The sequence below is a fragment of the Mauremys mutica genome, chromosome 3 (assembly GCF_020497125.1).
Source record: "Mauremys mutica isolate MM-2020 ecotype Southern chromosome 3, ASM2049712v1, whole genome shotgun sequence".
NCBI classification, from domain to species: Eukaryota; Metazoa; Chordata; order Testudines; family Geoemydidae; genus Mauremys; species Mauremys mutica.
The window spans coordinates 190,299,330-190,318,497 of NC_059074.1; the positions used below are offsets into that span (position 1 = coordinate 190,299,330).

General features: G+C 45.0%; 1 protein-coding gene across 1 annotated transcript in view; it reads left to right on the forward strand.

Moving 5' to 3' along the window:
* The window catches only part of LOC123366701 (protocadherin Fat 4-like), a 72,509-nt gene that overhangs the window by 8,897 nt on the left and 44,444 nt on the right, over positions 1–19,168 (forward strand). The window contains exons 4-10 of the mRNA XM_045010345.1: positions 25–141; positions 3,624–3,797; positions 8,471–8,599; positions 8,891–9,046; positions 10,344–10,524; positions 12,091–12,224; positions 17,247–18,194. Coding sequence (XP_044866280.1) covers positions 25–141; positions 3,624–3,797; positions 8,471–8,599; positions 8,891–9,046; positions 10,344–10,524; positions 12,091–12,224; positions 17,247–18,194 — 1,839 coding nt within the window. The remainder of the gene's footprint in view (positions 1–24; positions 142–3,623; positions 3,798–8,470; positions 8,600–8,890; positions 9,047–10,343; positions 10,525–12,090; positions 12,225–17,246; positions 18,195–19,168) is intronic.

The following is a 19,168-nucleotide window of genomic DNA, read 5'->3' on the forward strand; positions in this document are numbered from 1 at the left end:
TTTCTTTTTCCTTTTGGCATATAGGAAAAACTTGGAGTCAACAATGGCACAGCATCGTTGCTAATTCATGTATGGGATTATGATACAATGAACCCCTATTTCAATCAATCAATGTACAAAGCAACAATCCTAGAAAACAAGGTAGCAGCTTTTTACTGCATACTATAAATGTAAAATGGTTTATTTGCATTACTTTCACATTCATGTACAGTAAGCCATACATATATCTAGTGTCATACCTTATACATATCTATTACTCTGAGAAAGTTCACCTTTTCATTGTCCAAGATGATGATGATTTTACAACCACTGTACTGTTTCTCTTTTTCTAAACGCATTGCTGCTTTTATTAGGGCTATAACTGAGGCTCCCTATAACATTGATTGTCTTCCAGGAAATGAGTAATACTGATATTGTCTGTATTCTTAATGTGTGCTTCATCACTCAGTATTCTGATGTAGCCTGATGTTCCTTAAAAACCTCGGGCGAGGTTTAGGTTGGACATTAGGAAAAACTTTTTCACTAGTAGGGTGGTGAAGCACTGGAATGGGTTACCTAGGGAGGTGGTGGAATCTCCTTCCTTAGAGGTTTTTAAGGTCAGGCTTGACAAAGCCCTGGCTGGGATGATTTAGTTGGGTTTGGTCCTGCTTTGAGCAGGGGGTTGGACTAGATGACCTCCTGAGGTCCCTTCCAACCCTGAGATTCTATGATTCTATGAAAAAGGCACAATACTGTTCATAAAGTGCTTAGTTCATAATTTTCCACTGTGAAAACTGGAAGAGAGTCATAATATTGTCAAGGTTCCAGTGGTGACTATCAGGGGCGGCTCTACGAATTTGGCCGCCCCAAGCAGGGCGGCATGCCGCAGGGGTCGCGCTGCCGGTCCCGCGGCTCCGGGGGACCTGTTGCAGATGCGCCTGCGGAGGGTGCGCTGGGAGGGCGCCAGGCAGCTCCGGCAGACCTTCTGCAGTCATGCCTGTGGGAGGTCCACCCGAGCCGCGGGACCAGGGAACCCTCTGCAGTCATGCCTGCGGGAGATCCGCTGGTCCGCGGCTCTGGTGGACCTCCCGCAGGCATGACTGCGGAAGGTCTGCCGGAGCCGCCTGCCGCCCTGCAGGCAAAATGCCGCCCCAAGCGCGCGCTTGGCGCGCTGGGGTCTGGAGCCGGCCCTGGTGACTATGTATGATTTATGACCACATTCAAATTTTGTTTCCATGATGAAAATTGTAATTTATTAATTAATATTAGAAATCAATCATGTATATTTTAAAAAGTCTTCAGTGATGTACTGTTGCAAATCACCTTTTCCAGACCGGCACTCTGCCTACTCTCCCAGAGAGGATTGTTGCTAGAGATGGAGACATAGGTATAAATGAAAAAGTATCATACAGCATCCAACATGGTAAGAGTCTTTATTCTCTGCTGGACACATACATTCAGGCAGTTGCCTATTATGCTAAGACCGGTGAAGATGATGTTAATGAAATGCAGTGAACAGGCAGTTATAGCTTTCTCCACGTACACATTGATATTTAAAATGCTGATTTATAAGCAAAAATAACATACTCCTCAGCCACGTGTGGGGTGCAATTTTCAAAAGCATATATGTGACTTAAGAGCCTAAGTTCTGTTGAAAAAGGGAACTTAGGGACAGATTTTAAAAGGTATCTACCTACCTAAAGATGCAGATAGACAACTAGTGGGATTTTCAAAAGCACCACAAGGCATTACTCTGTTCAGCATTGTAAGGCCTAAGTGACTTAGACAGATAAGTCCCATTTTCAAAACTAACTTAAGTACTTAGGAGACCAAACCCTATTGAAAGTGGGATTTACGTTCCTAAACAGAACAGGTTGGGAATTTTCCCACTGAACGTTTTTTGCCAAAAATGCTGACTAGTCAAAACCTAAACTGATCATGGGAAAGGGTAGGTTTTAACAAATTACCCAATTCGAAGGAATATTGGGAAAAAAAGTTTTTAAATTGTTGAAAGGTCCCGTTTCAACATTTTTTAAATTACAAATTTCAGGGATTTGGTTTGAAATGGCTTTTTGTTTCAAAATTTAATGTAGTTTATACTAATTTTTTTGAAAAGGTCAAAATTGAAATGAAACATTTCAAAATTATCAAACTGAAATGTTTAATTGGACGCAAACCAAAATGTTTTTCAGTTTGTTGTTAATAAAATTTTATGAGATTTCAACTTTTTATCCCAGTGCAGGATGGGAAACACTTTTGAAATCTTGAAAATTCTCGCAGGATGGGAAAGCTGTTTCCTGATTAGCCCTTCTCCTAACTCACCTAGGTGCTTTACTGCTGGAGTTTAACTTTTGAAAAATGGGCGTCCCTTTTAGTTCCAGAGGTGATTCCTCCAGCTGAGGGTTGAGGTAGATGGGTGGGGTAGTGGGGAGCTGTGTACACTACTAGTGCAATTCTGTACCTGCTCCATGGACAAATAGAGGTCTCCAGTCTTCAGCTCACTCAGTCTGACACCTTTCACATGCATAACATTCACCTTAGAAATAAAAAAGGGAATAGAGTGCTGAATGCAAAGCAATTGGGCAAGGTGGAAGTGAGCCTGGTAAATGTATGGAGGCTCCAAAGCCAATGTTTACCGTGCCAACATTTGGGGCTTGTTCACGGCAATGTGATTGCCTGTCACATGGCTTCCTGCAGCTCTTTTCCTACAAGAGAATTTGTCTGATGTCTGATTTAATCAGGCTGCTCTAGTAGCCTAGTGGGAGTGAAATGCTTTGGCACACAGGAGGCCCATGTTTGGCTTCTCAGCTCCTATGGACTGGGAGCAAAGTGGAGACAGCCCATTCTGTTCCCAGAAAGAGAAAGCCCAAGCAAGGGGCCTGATTCAAAGCCCATTGCACCCAGTGAAAACCCTCCCATTCTCTTCAGTGGGCTTTGAAAGAGGCCCGGTCTCCCAAGAGGATCATGTCCAGGTTTCCTGCTGCAAAAGGGGTCATTACAAAGCACAGTCCTTGAGGGAAAGAAAATGGAAATAATGGGAGGCCCTTGGAATCTGATTGTGGTTCATAAGATTTTTTTAAAGGACAGTGACAGTTCTCATGGAAGCTTCTTTCCATCTATAACGTCTGGTACATTTTGGCATACCTGAGAGGACACCAGAATTACGCCAGGACTGGATCAGCTCTACAGATAGGATTTGTTTGCAGTAGCCAATAGCATCCTGTTTGCATTCCAGTGGACCCTCCAGTTTATCACAGCGCTTTCTCAATTGAGGCTGACAGTGGAGTGCTGGAATTAAAGACCCCAATTGACAGAGAGAATTGCTCCTTCCTTACCGTTGGGATTAAGGTAATGATCATATTACAGCAGAGCATGTTAAACATTAAGAGTCTGAATTTCATAAAATAAAATTGGAGGCTATTGTTATTACTACTGTTGTTAATAATCAGCAGCATTAATTTGTTTTATAGCAGTGACAAGGGGGCCAGTCAGGATTGGGGTCCCATTGTGCTGGGTATTGTAAAGCACAGAATAAAAGACAATTCCTGCCCCAAACAGTATATTTTGTCATGTTGTTCTAATCACTTGGAGTCGGTGAATATTATCAGTCTTTGGAATTCATGGAATTAAACTCTGTTTTCTAGGCTACTCAGCAGGACAATGATCTTAAAACAGCTAACACAATAGTGTTGGTTACTATCCAAGATGTGAATGACAATCCTCCAGAATTTCCACAATCAAATTATGTGGTCTCGGTTCCAGAAAACTCCCCAGACGGGACGATGGTGCTTCAAGTAACCGCCACTGACAAAGATGAGGTAAAATGTCAATTCTGTGTGACAGCCGCAAACATTACCTCTCAGATATATGAAATTATACACTCTGCATTAGACAGTTATAGTGTATAGTCATAAAACACATTCTGAAGTTATGTAAACTACCCAAAACAGACACAGAATCTCATGATCCAAGGGCATTAAAACTGTTTTGTACCTCAGTTAAAATGGGAACAATATATTTTAGTTTTTGTGAGGAAATGCATTGCCTTGAAAAAAATCTCTTAATTTCAAATAGATATGAGGATGATGATGTATTTATTTATTTGTACTGCAGTAGCACCTAGGATCCCTAGTGATGGCCCAGGACCCATGGGTGGCATGTGGCTCTGGCATTTGGGGAGGCTGGCATGAGTGCCGGAAGCTCCACCGGTGCCCAGACCGTGGCCCCTCCCCCTGCTCAACCCCAAGGTCCACCCTCGCTCAGCCTCCTCCCCTGAGGCCCACCCCCCCTCCACCCGAGGCCACAGTCCTGCTTGGCCCCCCTGCCCACCGCTTGCTGTCACTGCTCACTCCTCTCTTTTGCAGTGAGCAGGGAGCGGGGGGGTTTTGGGGGGAGGGTTGGAGGATAGGAGCAGCTCAGCAAGCAGCGGGTGATGGATGCCTCAGAGGAAGGGGCGGAGCAAGGGCAGGCCTTGGGGGGGGGAGTGGTGGAGCCGGGGCAGGAAGAGGAGCAAGGCAGGTGGGGCCATGGGGGAAGAGCAGAAGCAGGGCCTCGGGGCAAAGAACAAGCAGGGCCATGGACCAGGCTGTTTGGGGAGACTTAGCTTCCCCTGGCCACCGCCCCCAGGCTTAGCTTCCCCTGGCCACCTCTGGCCACCCATTATACCTGCCACCCGTGCCAGGACCCCATTGCTAGTCGCTGTATAAAAACAGAACAAAAAGATGTTCCCTCCCCCAAGGGACTTTCCTTCTAAGTGTAAAACAAAAGAACAGATAGATACAGACTGACAGAGGAGTACAAGTAAACAATGAGACAATAGTATAACAAGGATGGTGTGGATAGCACCAGCAGCAAGTTTTCAGATGACACTAAACTGGGAGAAGTGGTAGATACTCTGGAGGGTAGGGATAGGATACAGAGGGACCTAGACAAATTAGAGGATTGGGCCAAAAGAAATATGATGAGGTTCAACAAGAACAAGTGCAGAGTCCTGCAGTTAGGATGGAAGAATCCCATGCACTGTTACAGACTAGGGGCCGAATGGCTGGGCAGAAGTTCTGCAGAAAAGGACCTAGGAGTTACAGTGGACAAGAAGCTGGATATGAGTCAACAGTGTGTCCTTGTTGCCTAGAAGGCTAATGGCATTTTGGGCTGTATAAGTAGGGGCATTGCCAGCAGATCGAGGGATGTGATCATTCCCCTCTATTCGACATTGGTGAGGCCTCATCTGGAGTACTCTGTGGAGTTTTGGGCCCCACACTACAAGAAGGATGTGGACAAACTGGAGAGAGTCCAGTGGAAGGCAACAAAAATGATCAGGGGTCTGGAGCACATGACTTATGAGGAGAGGCTGAAGGAACTGGGATTGTTTAGTGTGCAGAAGAGAAGAATGAGGGGAGATTTGATAGCTGCTTTCAACTACCTAAAAGAGGTTCCAAAGAGGATGGATCTAGACTGTTCTCAGTGGTAGCAGATGACAGAACAAGGAGTAATGGTCTCAAGTTGCAGTGGGGGAGGTTTAGATTGGATATTAAGAAAACCTTTTTCACTAGGAGGGTGGTGAAGCACTGGAATGGGTTACCTAGGGAGGTGGTGAAATCCTTCCTTAGAGGTTTTTAAGGTCAGGCTTGACAAAGCCCTGGCTGGGATGATTTAGTTGGGGATTGGTCCTGTTTTGAGCAGGGGGTTGGACTAGATGACCTCCTGAGGTCCCTTCCAACCCTGAGATTCTATATTCTATGAACAATAATTATATTTATGAAGCAACCCCAGGCCATGTGCTTAGAGCACTATACAAAAGCCATACTAAAAATACATTATAAAAGCTTTTAAAAAGACAAAAATAATAGTAGCGAGTATCTTTCATTCGATATGCACCTGTACCTTTACACACACAGTGTACACCTTACCGTACACTAACAGAATTACATCTGGTTGTTGCTATTTATGACATGTTTTGTGGAATTTTAAAGGCCTCTCCTTTAAGATTCAAGGCAGTGTAAAACACTGGGCGCTGCAAATTTCAGCCACAGCAGATGCTCATCATTTCTGCTCCTACTCCTTGAAATAGGACCCATCTACTGTTCTAATTGCATATGACTTATTCAAGCAAAACTTCCACTAACATCACTGACAGTTTGCCTGAATGCAGTTTTCCTAAAAGTATTGGGCAAATGATGGCTGCTCTAATGTGGGTATACAGGAAGCCCCTTCAACCACTAGTTTTTCTGGCTGAGGGTGCATGTGGGGCTGTCCAGCTCCACCATCGGCCTTAGGGGGAGCATGGGCAGGACAGAGGCCATGGCCCCAACCCCTACCCACCAAATAGGCTTCACTTGTGAAAGGACTGTCTATACTTATTGAATAGGTATATCAAGGTATACCCAGCACACTGTAACCCAGCCCTTGTGTGAGGACCCAGAGAAAGATACAGTGACTCCAATTCTGCATTGTTACAGCCTCTTTACACCTCTCCTGTCATCTCCTCACTGGGGGATTCCCAAAGTTCAGGAGGGTTCCACTGGAAAAAAATGGAAAATGTACTGACACCACTATTGCTGCCATTTCTTGTAGCCCCTAGTATACGGGCATGCTAAAGGAAAGAGGGCGTGTTAGTCCAGGTTATAGCATAGTTCAAAGGGTACCATTGCAGCTAAGGCATAAGTTTGATCTGCCCCTGTGGTTGTTCTAATGTGCACCAGGTGCAGAACTGACTCTTGGCACCCTAGAATCTCGGGGGTGCATATGGATTCCTGAGATATGCAGCTCAAAATATGGGTGTCACCGTACCTCAGTGGGTCACAGAATACCAGGACGAACTGCTGAGAAATGGGGCAGACCCACCCCAAACTGGTGGTTATTCTACCATAAGATATACTAAGCCAGTAACAAAAGCAAACTTCTACCTCACCACACTGCTTAACAAGAAGTCAGAAATGCAGTCTTCTTAGGTATCCCAGTCCTTGTTTCCAGGGGCGGCTCTACGTTTTTGGCCGCCCCAAGCAGTCATGCCCGGGAGGCGCCCCGGAGCCGCGGGAGCAGCGGATCTCCCGCGGGCATGACTGCGGACGGTTCGCTGGTCCCGCGGCTCGGCTGGACCTCCCGCAGCTGCGGACAGTTCGCAGGTCCGGCGGCTCCGCTGGAGCTGCCGCAGTCATGCCTGCGGGAGGTCCAGCCGAGCCGCGGGACCAGCGAACCGTCCGCAGTCATGCCGGACGAGCGCCCCCTCCGCAGTCATGCCTGCGGCAGGTCCGGTCATCCTGGGGCTCCGGTGGACCTCCCGCAGGCATGACTGCAGCAGGTCCGCCGGCCCAGCCTGCCGCCCCCCCGGGAAAGGGCCGCCCCACGCGCGTGCTTGCCGCGCTGGGGTCTAGAGCCGGCCCTGCTTGTTTCACCACCCAGACACTAGACTGAATGATGAGTGGTTATTTAAAACAAATTTCATCAAACAAAGGGTTCTTCTAATCCCGAGAGATCAACCATGTAGCCAGGTCAATATATAACTCCGATCTTACCCATTAATCACGCTGTTGCCAATCCTTTAGTATCGACTATCTAAAGGTTTATTTATAAAAGAAAAGAAAGAGGAGAGACTTATAATGATCAAAGAAAACAAATATATACACTCATTGCAAATTTTGTGGATTAGGTTTGTAGCAGTGATGGAATAAACTGCTGGCTTGTAAAGTCTCTGGTAACTTCCAAAAGATTGGAAGGTCCTTTGTCCATTGACTGTAATGTTCCTGTTAGTGTTAGTCCATAGTCCAGAGATCAGGGCAGGAAAGAGGCAAAATGGAGACGCTTCCAGGGTTTTTTTTATACCTTCTCCCATGTGAAGGAAAGCTCTCAATCTTAGTTTGTGGAAAAGTACAGGTACAAGATGGGGTCCAGAGTCACATGAGCAAGTCACATGCCCTTGCATGCTTTGATGAGTCATAACAGGAGCCATTACATATATTCTGGCTAAAACATTCTCAGGAAGGCCCATTGGGTGAGATAAGCTTGTTCAATGGCCCATTGTGTTCTTCTATGGCTCAATTTGAATGGATGCAAACTACCTTGTGGGTATTACCCCAGGAGCAAACACATTTGAAATACAGGTATATATAGTCAATTTTCATAACTTCAGATACAAAAATGATACATGCATATAAACAGAATAATCATAACTTTTCCATCAACACCTTACATGACATATTTTGTACAAGATTTGTTGCAATTGTATAACAGTGGTAGCAACAGTGACCTTTGAAGGCCATATTGTAATCATACAACGTCACCCTGGCCCATTGCCCCCCAGCCCTGCTGCTTGGATGGTGCATCTCTTCCCCATCTCTAGCTCAACTCACCCTCCGGGAAAGCATAATTAAAGCCAAAATGTTTAAGCTGCCAAGTTCTGCTAGTTGTTCTCCCCCTGGAAATTAAGAAGAAAATGAAATAAAGAGCTAGTTCCGTGGTTGTTCTATTTAATAACAAGCATCTTTCCCCTCAGGGTGGCTTCCATGGAACATTCAGTCTCATTCCAGATGACAGTCCTTTCCAAATACGTGACACTGGGATCCTGACTGTGAGGAACTCCAGTGCCTTAGACAGGGAGAGAACAGCGATGATCCTCCTGCAGGTAGTAGAAATAATGATTTAAAAAAATTAAAATCAAATCCTCAAATAAATAAGATAACAGCTAGGCTGACCTGGAAAGAGACAGGGCCAGATTCTGATCTCACATTGGTGTAAATTGGGAGTAATTTCACCAAAGAATCAGACCCAGAATTTCACACTGGAGAAAACTTGGGGAAAATATCACTATAAAGGTGCAATTTACTTGGCCTGTGACTACTTGGGATCTTCCTTTTTGTTACCAGATGTGTGTTGTTTAAATAAGTGCAGAATTTTTACTTCCTCCTTTTTCCAGGTTAAAGCTAGAGATCATTTGTCACCCTACTTTGAGGCCCACTCTACAATCACCATATCACTGCTGGATGAAAATGACAACACTCCAGCATTTGAAGGCACACCATACAAACAGCAGATTTTTTCCAACATGACTGTAGGAATGCCCGTTCTTCAGGTATTGAAAGTGCTTATTTGAAAACAATGTCACTGTCAATATAGGGTGGGTGTGTGTGTACACTTAGCCCCTTCCCTTTGAGCAGTGATCCTTGGGAGGAGAGATGTTCATTTTTAAGAAGTTTTCCATAGTTTCCTTTACTTTATTCTGCCTTTCATTTAGCCTCACACTCCTCTTGTTTGGTAAACCTCGTGTCATGGATGCTCCCAGCACCTGCCAGTTTAGGCAGTGAAGGATAGAGGCTTTGTCTTGATCTCACATCTCTCATATAGTGGTGCATTGCACACACATGAGACCATGTGCCAGCCTAAATGAGACTTCTGGAATATATTATTTATATTATTTATTTATGAGATTTTTAATGAAAATAGCACGTCTTTTAGAGCCCAGAAAAATTATTCAGATCTTTACAAACCACAGAGTGTGTCACTGGCAGAACCTAAACCCAGGTCTATTGACTTCCAATCTCCTGCTGTAAGCACTAGAACACTATATAACTTTTAGGATTACAACAAAACAAAACATTGCTAGTGTGAAATCTTGGCTCCGTTGAAGTTGGTGGGAATTTTGCCACTGACTTCAGTGGGGCCAAGATTTTACCTCTAGATTCTAAAATTGTATTTTCATGTTGATGCATCAGCCTCTGAGGACAAACATTCTGTCTTGGATTTGGCCCAGAATTCCATTATTGCAATGTTCTTAGTCTTTCAGTGACTTTGTTCCTTGATTCCGAAGGTCAATTGAGAAATCTACAGAGGAAACAGTTAAAAGAAATATTGTTGGATATAATTAGTTCTCTGTCTCCTACCCAAGCTGAGATCTTAAAGAACATATGTTGGGATATTTCTTGCCAATATTAGGCCAAATTCTTTCTTTCTTTCTTTCTTTCTTTCTTTCTTTCTTTCTTTCTTTCTTTCTTTCTTTCTTTCTTTCTTTCTTCATTCAGTGGGAACTTTGGATGCCCACGGAATGGGCAGTATTGGACCCATTAGTTAGATTTATGTTTTTGCTATAATTGCCCCACAAACTATGTCTTATAAAAGTGAATTATATTGAACATATATAACAGAGGATCAATCAAATAAAGAAACAGCGGAATATTATTGTGGATTTATTTAGCTGGCCTTTACCAAAAATTCCTGACCTATTTACTTTGAACGGACAAACAAGCAAGATTTCCAGTTATGTAATTATCAAACTATCTGAATGGTTTCTCTGCAAACCACACCAAAATTTAAAGATCTGTGTCATTTGCTAATAACAAAGAAAATGAAGAAAAGTGATATTTTCTCCTCAGATTGTGGCTCATGATCCAGATGATGGCTTAAATGGAGAGACATGGTTTATCTTAGTGAGTGGCAATGAAGAAGGACACTTTGAACTGAATGAAACCTCTGGGCAAATCAGTTTGAAAACACTGATCCCATTACTAGTCAACCAACTGAAGAACTTCACCTTGTGGATAACGGCCACAGATGGTAAGACACACACAAGACTTCTTGGGAGGCTCCTTTCCTTAAGGGACACTGGTGAAACAGACAGCCCCATCCCCCACCCCCCAACCTATTTAACATTCCTTTAAATATACCATATATTTTTAATTGCCCTTGCAGTTCCTGAACGCAAGTCACTTTCCCCCAGCAGTAGTTGCAACATTGATAAAACTAAATTTTCCCTGCAGGGTGATGCCCTAATAACAAATCCCTGTGTTCTTCATGACTGTTAGCGTGTGCATGATATTAGCATGAATCTCACTCCTTTCTTCATCTCCCCTGATTTGCAATAGGCTGGTGCACAGGTTAGAATACGAGATTTATTATAATTCTGCTCTCACGGGTACTCAAAGAGGCATTCCATTCTTGTGTATTTCAGCCAGCGGCCTGCTGTTAAGAGTAGAGCCAGCAGTAAGATTATTTACATGTACATGCAAGTCTGTACAAACTAAAAGAGAGCTACCAAGGCTAATTTTAGGGCTGTCAGCCTTGATGTTGTTGTCCTAACTAAGAATTATTGAATGTTTGTTTACTCATCTAATCTTATCTGGGAAATAGAATCCCTTTCCTGATAACTTGGGCACTCTTAACTCTTTCTCAGCCTATTGACTTCATTTACATTGATTTGCTTATTCTGGTCCCTGTGCCTTATAGGCACTGTTCTATATTGTGGGTGGTGGGGAACCAGATACATGGGGTGGGGGTGGCGCAAGTAGAATTTATTTCTTAATGGTATGCTGTGCATAGGTGACTCATGGGAGGGACACAAAGGGGGGGCACCAGCTAAAAGGGGGGCATGTGACGCCCCCCACGTGACCCCCCATGTGACTCATCCCCACCCTGCCCCCAGTCCAGGGCCCCTGTACTTTCCCCATCCCACATTACCTTGGTCGGGGGGGGGGGGGGGCTCTGTCCTCCTGCTGCACCAGATACAGAATTCTGAACCGCAGGGCTCTCCAGAACTGCAGCGGCGAAAGGAGCAGAATGTGGGGCTGCCAGGCGGCCCGATGCCAGCAGCTCCTCCAGCGCAGCTGTACCGCTTCCAGCCCCACCCCCAGTCCTGTCCTCCAGCAGGGCTGTACAGACCTCAGACAGGAGACACAGCTGCATGGAAGGGTTAGGGGCGGGCCGGGGGCGATACAGCTGTGCCGGAGGAGCTGCCAGTATGCGGCCCCACGTTCTGCTCCTGTGTCTTTCTGGAACAGTGTACCGGCAATAAATATCTTAATGGTATGGTGGACCAGACCGGGCCCTACTTGCACCACTGGTGGTGGCACACCTTTTGCTACACACCTAAGAGAATGCAGCATCCCATAAGCCCTGTCTTATCTCTTAGACTGTAAGCTCTTCAAGCTCTCGCTGGGTAAGTATGGTGCCCAACACAAGGGGCTCTGATCTTGGTTGAGGCCTCTAAGCACTACTCTAATAATTATTGTTATTTTATTATTATCTATTATTAATACAGTTCCAGGTGTCAGCTGATGTATTTTCTTTACAATAAGAAGGTATTTTATGGGTCTGGTGAGAGATAACTGTTTATTTTGCTTCCAGGTGGAATGGTGCCAAGAAGTTCATCAGTTCCAGTACAGGTCTTTGCAGTTGGAGACTCTAGACCTCGGTTTATTCACAAAACATATGATGGGACTTTGGAGGAAGAATTAAACAGCCCTGTCCCAGTAACAAGAGTAAGAACCAAAAGTCTCTATACTGTCACTGGTACCAAACACATAAATTATGAACAGTTTGTAGTGATATAGGATTAAGATATGCATGGCCAGTGTAAAGGTAAATACCTCACTAGGTAAAATATATAGCTTGTTAGATTTGATGTCTCGATCCATGTGCACTACTCGGGGAAGAGGGATAGCACAGTGGTTTGAGCATTGGCCTGCTAAACCCAAGGCTGTGAGTTCAATCCTTGAGGGGGCCATTTGGGGAACTGGGGTAAAAATCTGGGGATTGGTCCTGCTTTGAGCAGGGGGTTGGACTAGATAACCTCCTGAGGTCCCTTCCAACCCTATGGTTCCTATGACTGTAGCATATAGTCTTGCCATTTATTTGTCATGCACCCTGACTACCTCAGCTGAATGATGACATTACCTCCTGGGACTGCTCCTACTATTCCAAAGCTCTGAGCAGCTTCAGTCTCTGTTTAAAAAGTAAAACATAAAACCTTGTGCCAGAGAAATGTTTTCTGCCTCTCCTCTCCTCTCCTTTCCCCCAAAGATTACAGTGGTCAAAAGCCCAAGAGAGACAATATTCAACCTTCCTTAGTGACAAGTCTGTTGTTATGTCACGCGGTGGGTCTAGAACAGGACACTTACCATGAGGGGATTGCCAGCAGGACATTCACTGAGAGGACTATGTGTCTCTGGAACTTGGTTCCCACCTTGGCTGAAAATTGCTTGAAGTTGCTGATATTTTGAGCAAGTTGCAAAAGCCATTTCTTAGGGCTTGTCTACACTTACCAGAGGATCGATGTTCATAGAATCATAGAATCTCAGGGTTGGAAGGGACCTCAGGAGGTCATCTAGTCCAACCCCCTGCTCAAAGCAGGACCAAACCCAACTAAATCATCCCAGCCAGGGCTTTGTCAAGCCTGACCTTAAAAACCTCTAAGGAAGGAGATTCCACTACCTCCCTAGGTAACCCATTCCAGTTCTTCACCACCCTACTAGTGAAAAAGTTTTTCCTAATATCCAACCTAAACCTCCCCCTCTGCAACTTGAGACCATTACTCCTTGTTCTGTCATCTTCTACCACTGAGAACAGTCTAGATCCATCCTCTTTGGAACCCCCTTTCAGGTAGTTGAAAGCAGCTATCAAATCCCCCCTCATTCTTCTCTTCTGCAGACTAAACAATCCCAGTTCCCTCAGCCTCTCCTCATAAGTCATGTGCTCCAGCCCCCTAATCATTTTTGTTGCCCTCTGCTGGACTCTCTCCAATTTATCCACATCCTTCTTGTAGTGTGGGGCCCAAAACTGGACACAGTACTCCAAATGAGGCCTCACCAGTGCTGAGTAGAGGGGGATGATCACATCCCTTGATCTGCTGGAAATGCCCCTACTTATACAACCCAAAATGCCATTAGCCTTCTTGGCAACAAGGGCACACTGTTGACTCATATTCAGCTTTTCGTCCACCGTAACCCCTAGGTCCTTTTCTGCAGAACTGCTACCCAGCCATTCGGTCCCTAGTCTGTAGCAGTGCATGGGATTCTTCCGTCCTAAGTGCAGGACTCTGCACTTGTCCTTGTTGAACCTCATCATATTTCTTTTGGCCCAATCCTCTAATTTGTCTAGGTCCCTCTGTATCCTATCCCTACCCTCCAGCGTATCAACAACTCCTCCCAGTTTAGTGTCATCTGCAAACTTGCTAAGGGTGCAGTCCACACCATCCTCCAGATCGTTAATGAAGATATTGAATAAAACCGGCCCCAGCACCGACCCTTGGGGCACTCCACTTGATACCGGCTGCCATCTAGACATGGAACCATTGATCACTACCCGTTGAGCCCGACCATCTAGCCAGTTTTCTATCCACCTTACCGTCCATTCATCCAGCCCAGACTTCTTTAACTTGCTGGCAAGAATACTGTGGGAGACTGTATCAAAAGCTTTGCTAAAATCCAGAAATAGTACATCCACTGCTTTCCCCTCATCCACAGAGCCGGTTATCTCGTCATAGAAGGCAATTAGATTAGTCAGGCATGACTTGCCCTTGGTGAATCCATGCTGACTGCTCCTGATCACTTTCCCCTCCTTTAAGTGGTTCAGGATTGATTCCTTGAGGACCTGTTCCATGATTTTTCCAGGGACTGAGGTGAGACTGACTGGCCTGTAGTTCCCTGGATCTTCCTTCTTCCCTTTTTTAAAGATGGGCACTACATTAGCTTTTTTCCAGTCATCCGGGACCTCCCCCGATCGCCATGATTTTTCAAAGATAATGGCCAATGGCTCTGCAATCTCATCGGCCAACTCCTTTAGCACCCTCGGATGCAGCGCATCCGGCCCCATGGACTTGTGCTCGTCCAGCTTTCCTAAATAGCCCCGAACTACTTCTTTCTCCACAGAGAGCTGGTCACCTCCTCCCCATACCGTGCTGCAGAGTGCAGCTGTCTGGGAGCTGACCTTGTCTGTGAAGACAGAGGCAAAAAAAGCATTGAGTACACTAGCTTTCTCCACATCCTCTGTCACTAGGTTCCCTCCCTCATTCAGCAAGGGGCCCACACTTTCCTTGACTTTCTTCCTGTTGCTAACATACCTAAAGAAACCCTTCTTGTTACTCCTAACATCTCTGGCTAGCTGCAACTCCAAGTGTGATTTGGCCTTCCTGATTTCACACCTGCATGCCTGAACAATACTTTTATACTCCTCCCTGGTTATTTGTCCAATCTTCCACTTCTTGTAAGCTGTTCTTTTGTGTTTAAGACGAGCAAGGATTTCACTGTTAAGCCAAGCTGGTCGCCTGCCATATTTACTTCTCTTCCTACACATCGGGATGGTTTGTTCCTGCAACCTCAATAAGGTTTCTTTGAAATACAGCCAGCTTTCCTCGACTCCTTTCCCCGTCATGTTATTCTCCCAGGGGACCTTGCCCATCAGTTCCCTGAGGGAGTCAAAATCTGCTTTTCTGAAGTCCAGGGTCTCTGTTCTACTGCTTTCCCTTTTTCCTTGTGTCAGGATCCTGAACTCGACCATCTCATGGTCACTGCCCCCCAGGTTCCCATCCACTATTGCTTCCTCTACTATTTCTTCCCTGTTTGTGAGCAGCAGGTCAAGAAGAGCTTTTCTCCTAGTTGGTTCCTCCAGCACTTGCACCAGGAAATTGTCCCCTACACTTTCCAGAAACTTCCTGGATTGCCTGTGCACTGCTGTATTGCTCTCCCAGCAGATATTGGGGTGATTAAAGTCACCCATGAGAACCAGGGCCTGTGATCTAGCAACTTCTGTTAGTTGCTGGAAGAAAGCCTCGTCCACCTCATCCCCCTGGTCCGGTGGTCTGTAGCAGACTCCCACCACGACATTACCCTTGTTGTTCATACTTCTAAATTTAATCCAGAGACACTCAGGTTTTTCTGCAGTTTCATACCGGAGCTCTGAGCAGTCATACTGCTCTCTTACGTACAACGCAACTCCCCCACCTTTTCTGCCCTGCCTATCCTTCCTGAACAGTTTATATCTATCCATGACAGTACTCCAATCATGTGAGTTATCCCACCAAGTCTCTGTTATTCCAATTACATCATAATTCCCTGACTGTGCCAGGACTTCTAGTTCTCCCTGCTTGTTCCCCAGGCTTCTTGCATTAGTGTATAGGCATTTAAGATAACCCGCTGATTGTCCCGCTTTCTTGGTCTGAGACAGGAGTCCTCCCCTCTTGTAATCTCCTGCTTGTGCTTCCTCCCGGTATCCCACATCCCCACTTACCTCGGGGCTTTGGTCTCCTTCCCCCGGTGAACCTAGTTTAAAGCCCTCCTTACTAGGTTAGCCAGCCTGCTTGCAAAGATGCTCTTCCCTCTCTTCGTGAGGTGGAGCCCGTCTCTGCCTAGCAATCCTTCTTCTTGGAAGACCATCCCATTGTCAAAGAATCCAAACCCTTCTCTCCGACACCATCTGCGTAGCCATTCGTCGATTTCCACGATTCGACGGTCTCTACCCTGGCCTTTTCCTGCCACAGGGAGGATAGACGAGAACACCACTTGCGCCTCAAACTCCTTTATCCTTCTTCCCAGAGCCACGTAGTCTGCAGTGATACGCTCAAGGTCATTCTTGGCAGTATCATTTGTGCCCACGTGGAGAAGCAGGAAGGGGTAGCGATCCGAGGGCTGGATGAGTCTCGGCAGTCTCTCCGTCACATCGTGAATCCTAGCCCCTGGCAAGCAGCACACCTCTCGGTTCTCCCGGTCAGGGCGGCAGATAGATGTTGCGGCGATCAATGCATCAGCAGTCAATTTTGTGGGTCTAGTGAAGACCCACTATATCAACCGCCGATCGCTCTCCCGTCGACTCCTGTACTCCACCTGATGGAGAAGAGTAAGGGGAGTCAACGGGAGAGCATCTCCCATCGACATCGTGTAGTGTGGACCCCACGGTAAGTAGATCTAAGCTATGTCAATTTGAGTTACGCTATTCACATAACTCAAATTGCGTAGCTTAAATTGACTTTTCCCTTTAGTGTAGAAAAGGCTTTAGAGAGGGTTCTTGGGGCAGACTGAAGGTGGAACCTTGAAGGGGCAGATTATAGGGGGCTGTTTTGCTGCTTTGATTTATTGGCTGGCTGAATTAATTCATTATTTACATATGATTATTTTTTGCTGCTGAGAGAAAGACAGAAAAACAAAATACAGACACACATTGATATATGTATATTCAGTGTATATTATGGGTATTATACATGTGTATTTATTAATATGTGTGTGTATGATCTGACAAAAGGACAGATATCTATATCTTATAGATATCTGTCTATTTTAAGTCTTGATACACAGAAATGACATTGTAATCGCTATTATTTTCAACTAATAAAATAAGTTTTATTGCACCTTAAAAGTATCTATCTTATTTCAATTGAGAGATAGTTAAAGCTGCTAATTTAGGTGTAATCTAAGCGTAAAATTCCTATTTCGAATGTCACATCAAGTAATTAATATAATTAATAGAATATATAATTAATTATAATTAATAATATGCTGTGTCTTACACAGGTAGAATTTGTGTCTGTGGATCCCCACATTCCAGTTATATTGCAAGTGTTGACGGAATCAGATATTTTTGATGTTGACATCAATGGAACCATCTGGACAAAAACCAAACTGGACTATGAATCCCAGAAATCTCATGAGATAAACATTTCTTTGACTGACGGAAAAACAATTGACTATGCTGCAGTGTTTATCAAAGTTACAGACATCAATGATAACAGTCCTGTGTTCAGTGCAATCAATGCTACCATTAATGTGCTAGAGAGCATGCAAGTTGGAGCCACTGTTCTCAGTGTGTCAGCTGCTGATGCAGATGATGGCTTTAATGGGTTAGTGTCTTATACTTTAAAAGGCGGAGAGGGAAAGATGGATGTTGACTCTGCAGCAGGATTAATTGAGCTGAGAAGGAAACTGGACAGAGAAACACAAGCATTTTATAACTTAACAGTTATTGCCAGTGACCAAGGCCAACCAGCTCTCTCTGCTGTTGTGAACTTTACCATCTTTGTTGATGATGTGAATGACAACCCTCCAACTTTTCCCTTGGGCGGATACCAAGTGAGTGTCTCTGAAGATGAAATGATTGGGAAGGTGCTATTGACAGTGTCAGCTATGGATTTGGATTCTGGGGCCAATGCTCGGGTGAAGTACAGAATAATTAGTCAGCTTCCTCAGACTTCCTTGCCCATGGTCCTTGTCAATTCAACCACAGGCCAGCTCACCCTGAGCCAGCAGCTGGACTACGAAACTGTTAAACTGTTTGAAGTAAGAGTGCAGGCATCAGATGAAGGGATCCCAAGCCTCAACACCAGCGTGCTTGTTGTTATCCATGTACTGGATGTCAATGATAACCCCCCTGAATTTAGTCAGGCAGTGTACAATATATTTGTTCTTGAAAACATACAGAAGGGCAGCCTCATCTATGCACTCAATGTTACTGACAAGGATCAGGTAAGTACAACACTACTCAGTTCTTAGAAATTAAGATGACATGGTATGAGAAGGGCAAAGAGAGAATTTTAAATGCTCAGTGGTAAATATATTAGGTACGATTTGAAAATGGATCATAGGGACTAGAAAGATAGAGAAAATCTATTAGAGCATCATGGGACCTGCGATACTCCCATTGAAGCCAATGGCAAATGTCTCATTGAGCCAGTAAGGGAAAGGACTGAGCCTCAACTCTATTTCCCTGCAAGTACAAGATACAGCAATCTGGTGACCTTAGAGAAGCCAGACTCTATAAATACTCATGCAGGCCAGGCAAGAGAGAGCTAGTAGAACGGATGCTTGTCTGTCAGACCAGAGAACAAAAAACAGACACGTAATTAACTGTTTAGATTATCACTTGCTATGTCAGAATAATCCAGAAACTCCACTTTAATACATGCTGTAAGTCTCTGCTTAACGAGTGTGCCTAGCAGTGTGTTTCTGTGCTGCAGTGAACCTAGCTGATGTACTGGAAAGGAGGAAAGGGGGAAAGGAAATCGTAGAGGAGTTACTTTCATTTTCTTTTTTTCCTTTACAAGAAATCACATAATTGCTCTCTGTTGCCCATCAAATCCTTTCTTTCTTCCCCCCCGCCTTTACCAAAGAAAAATCCTGCTCATGTGAGAAGTTGGCTTTAGGGAGGTGACACTTTGAGGTTCACCCAGAGCACTAAGGGGTTGTGTCACCGCCTGCCATGTAATCCTGGATGCTTCTGTGCTGTCCTGCTTTGGATCAGCATCCTGACACCAGCAGCCTGGCTACAGTGCACTCACCTCACCCTGGCTTCCCCCAGCCTGGGTACAACTTGCAGGGTGACACCAACAGTCCTTCCAGTCCCAAGTCTCCCCAAAACCATCTCCTCTGCAGTGCTCAGCCCCTCTCACTGTAGCACTCACAAAACCATATCCGGGTCACTGCTCCTTTACAGAGACAGT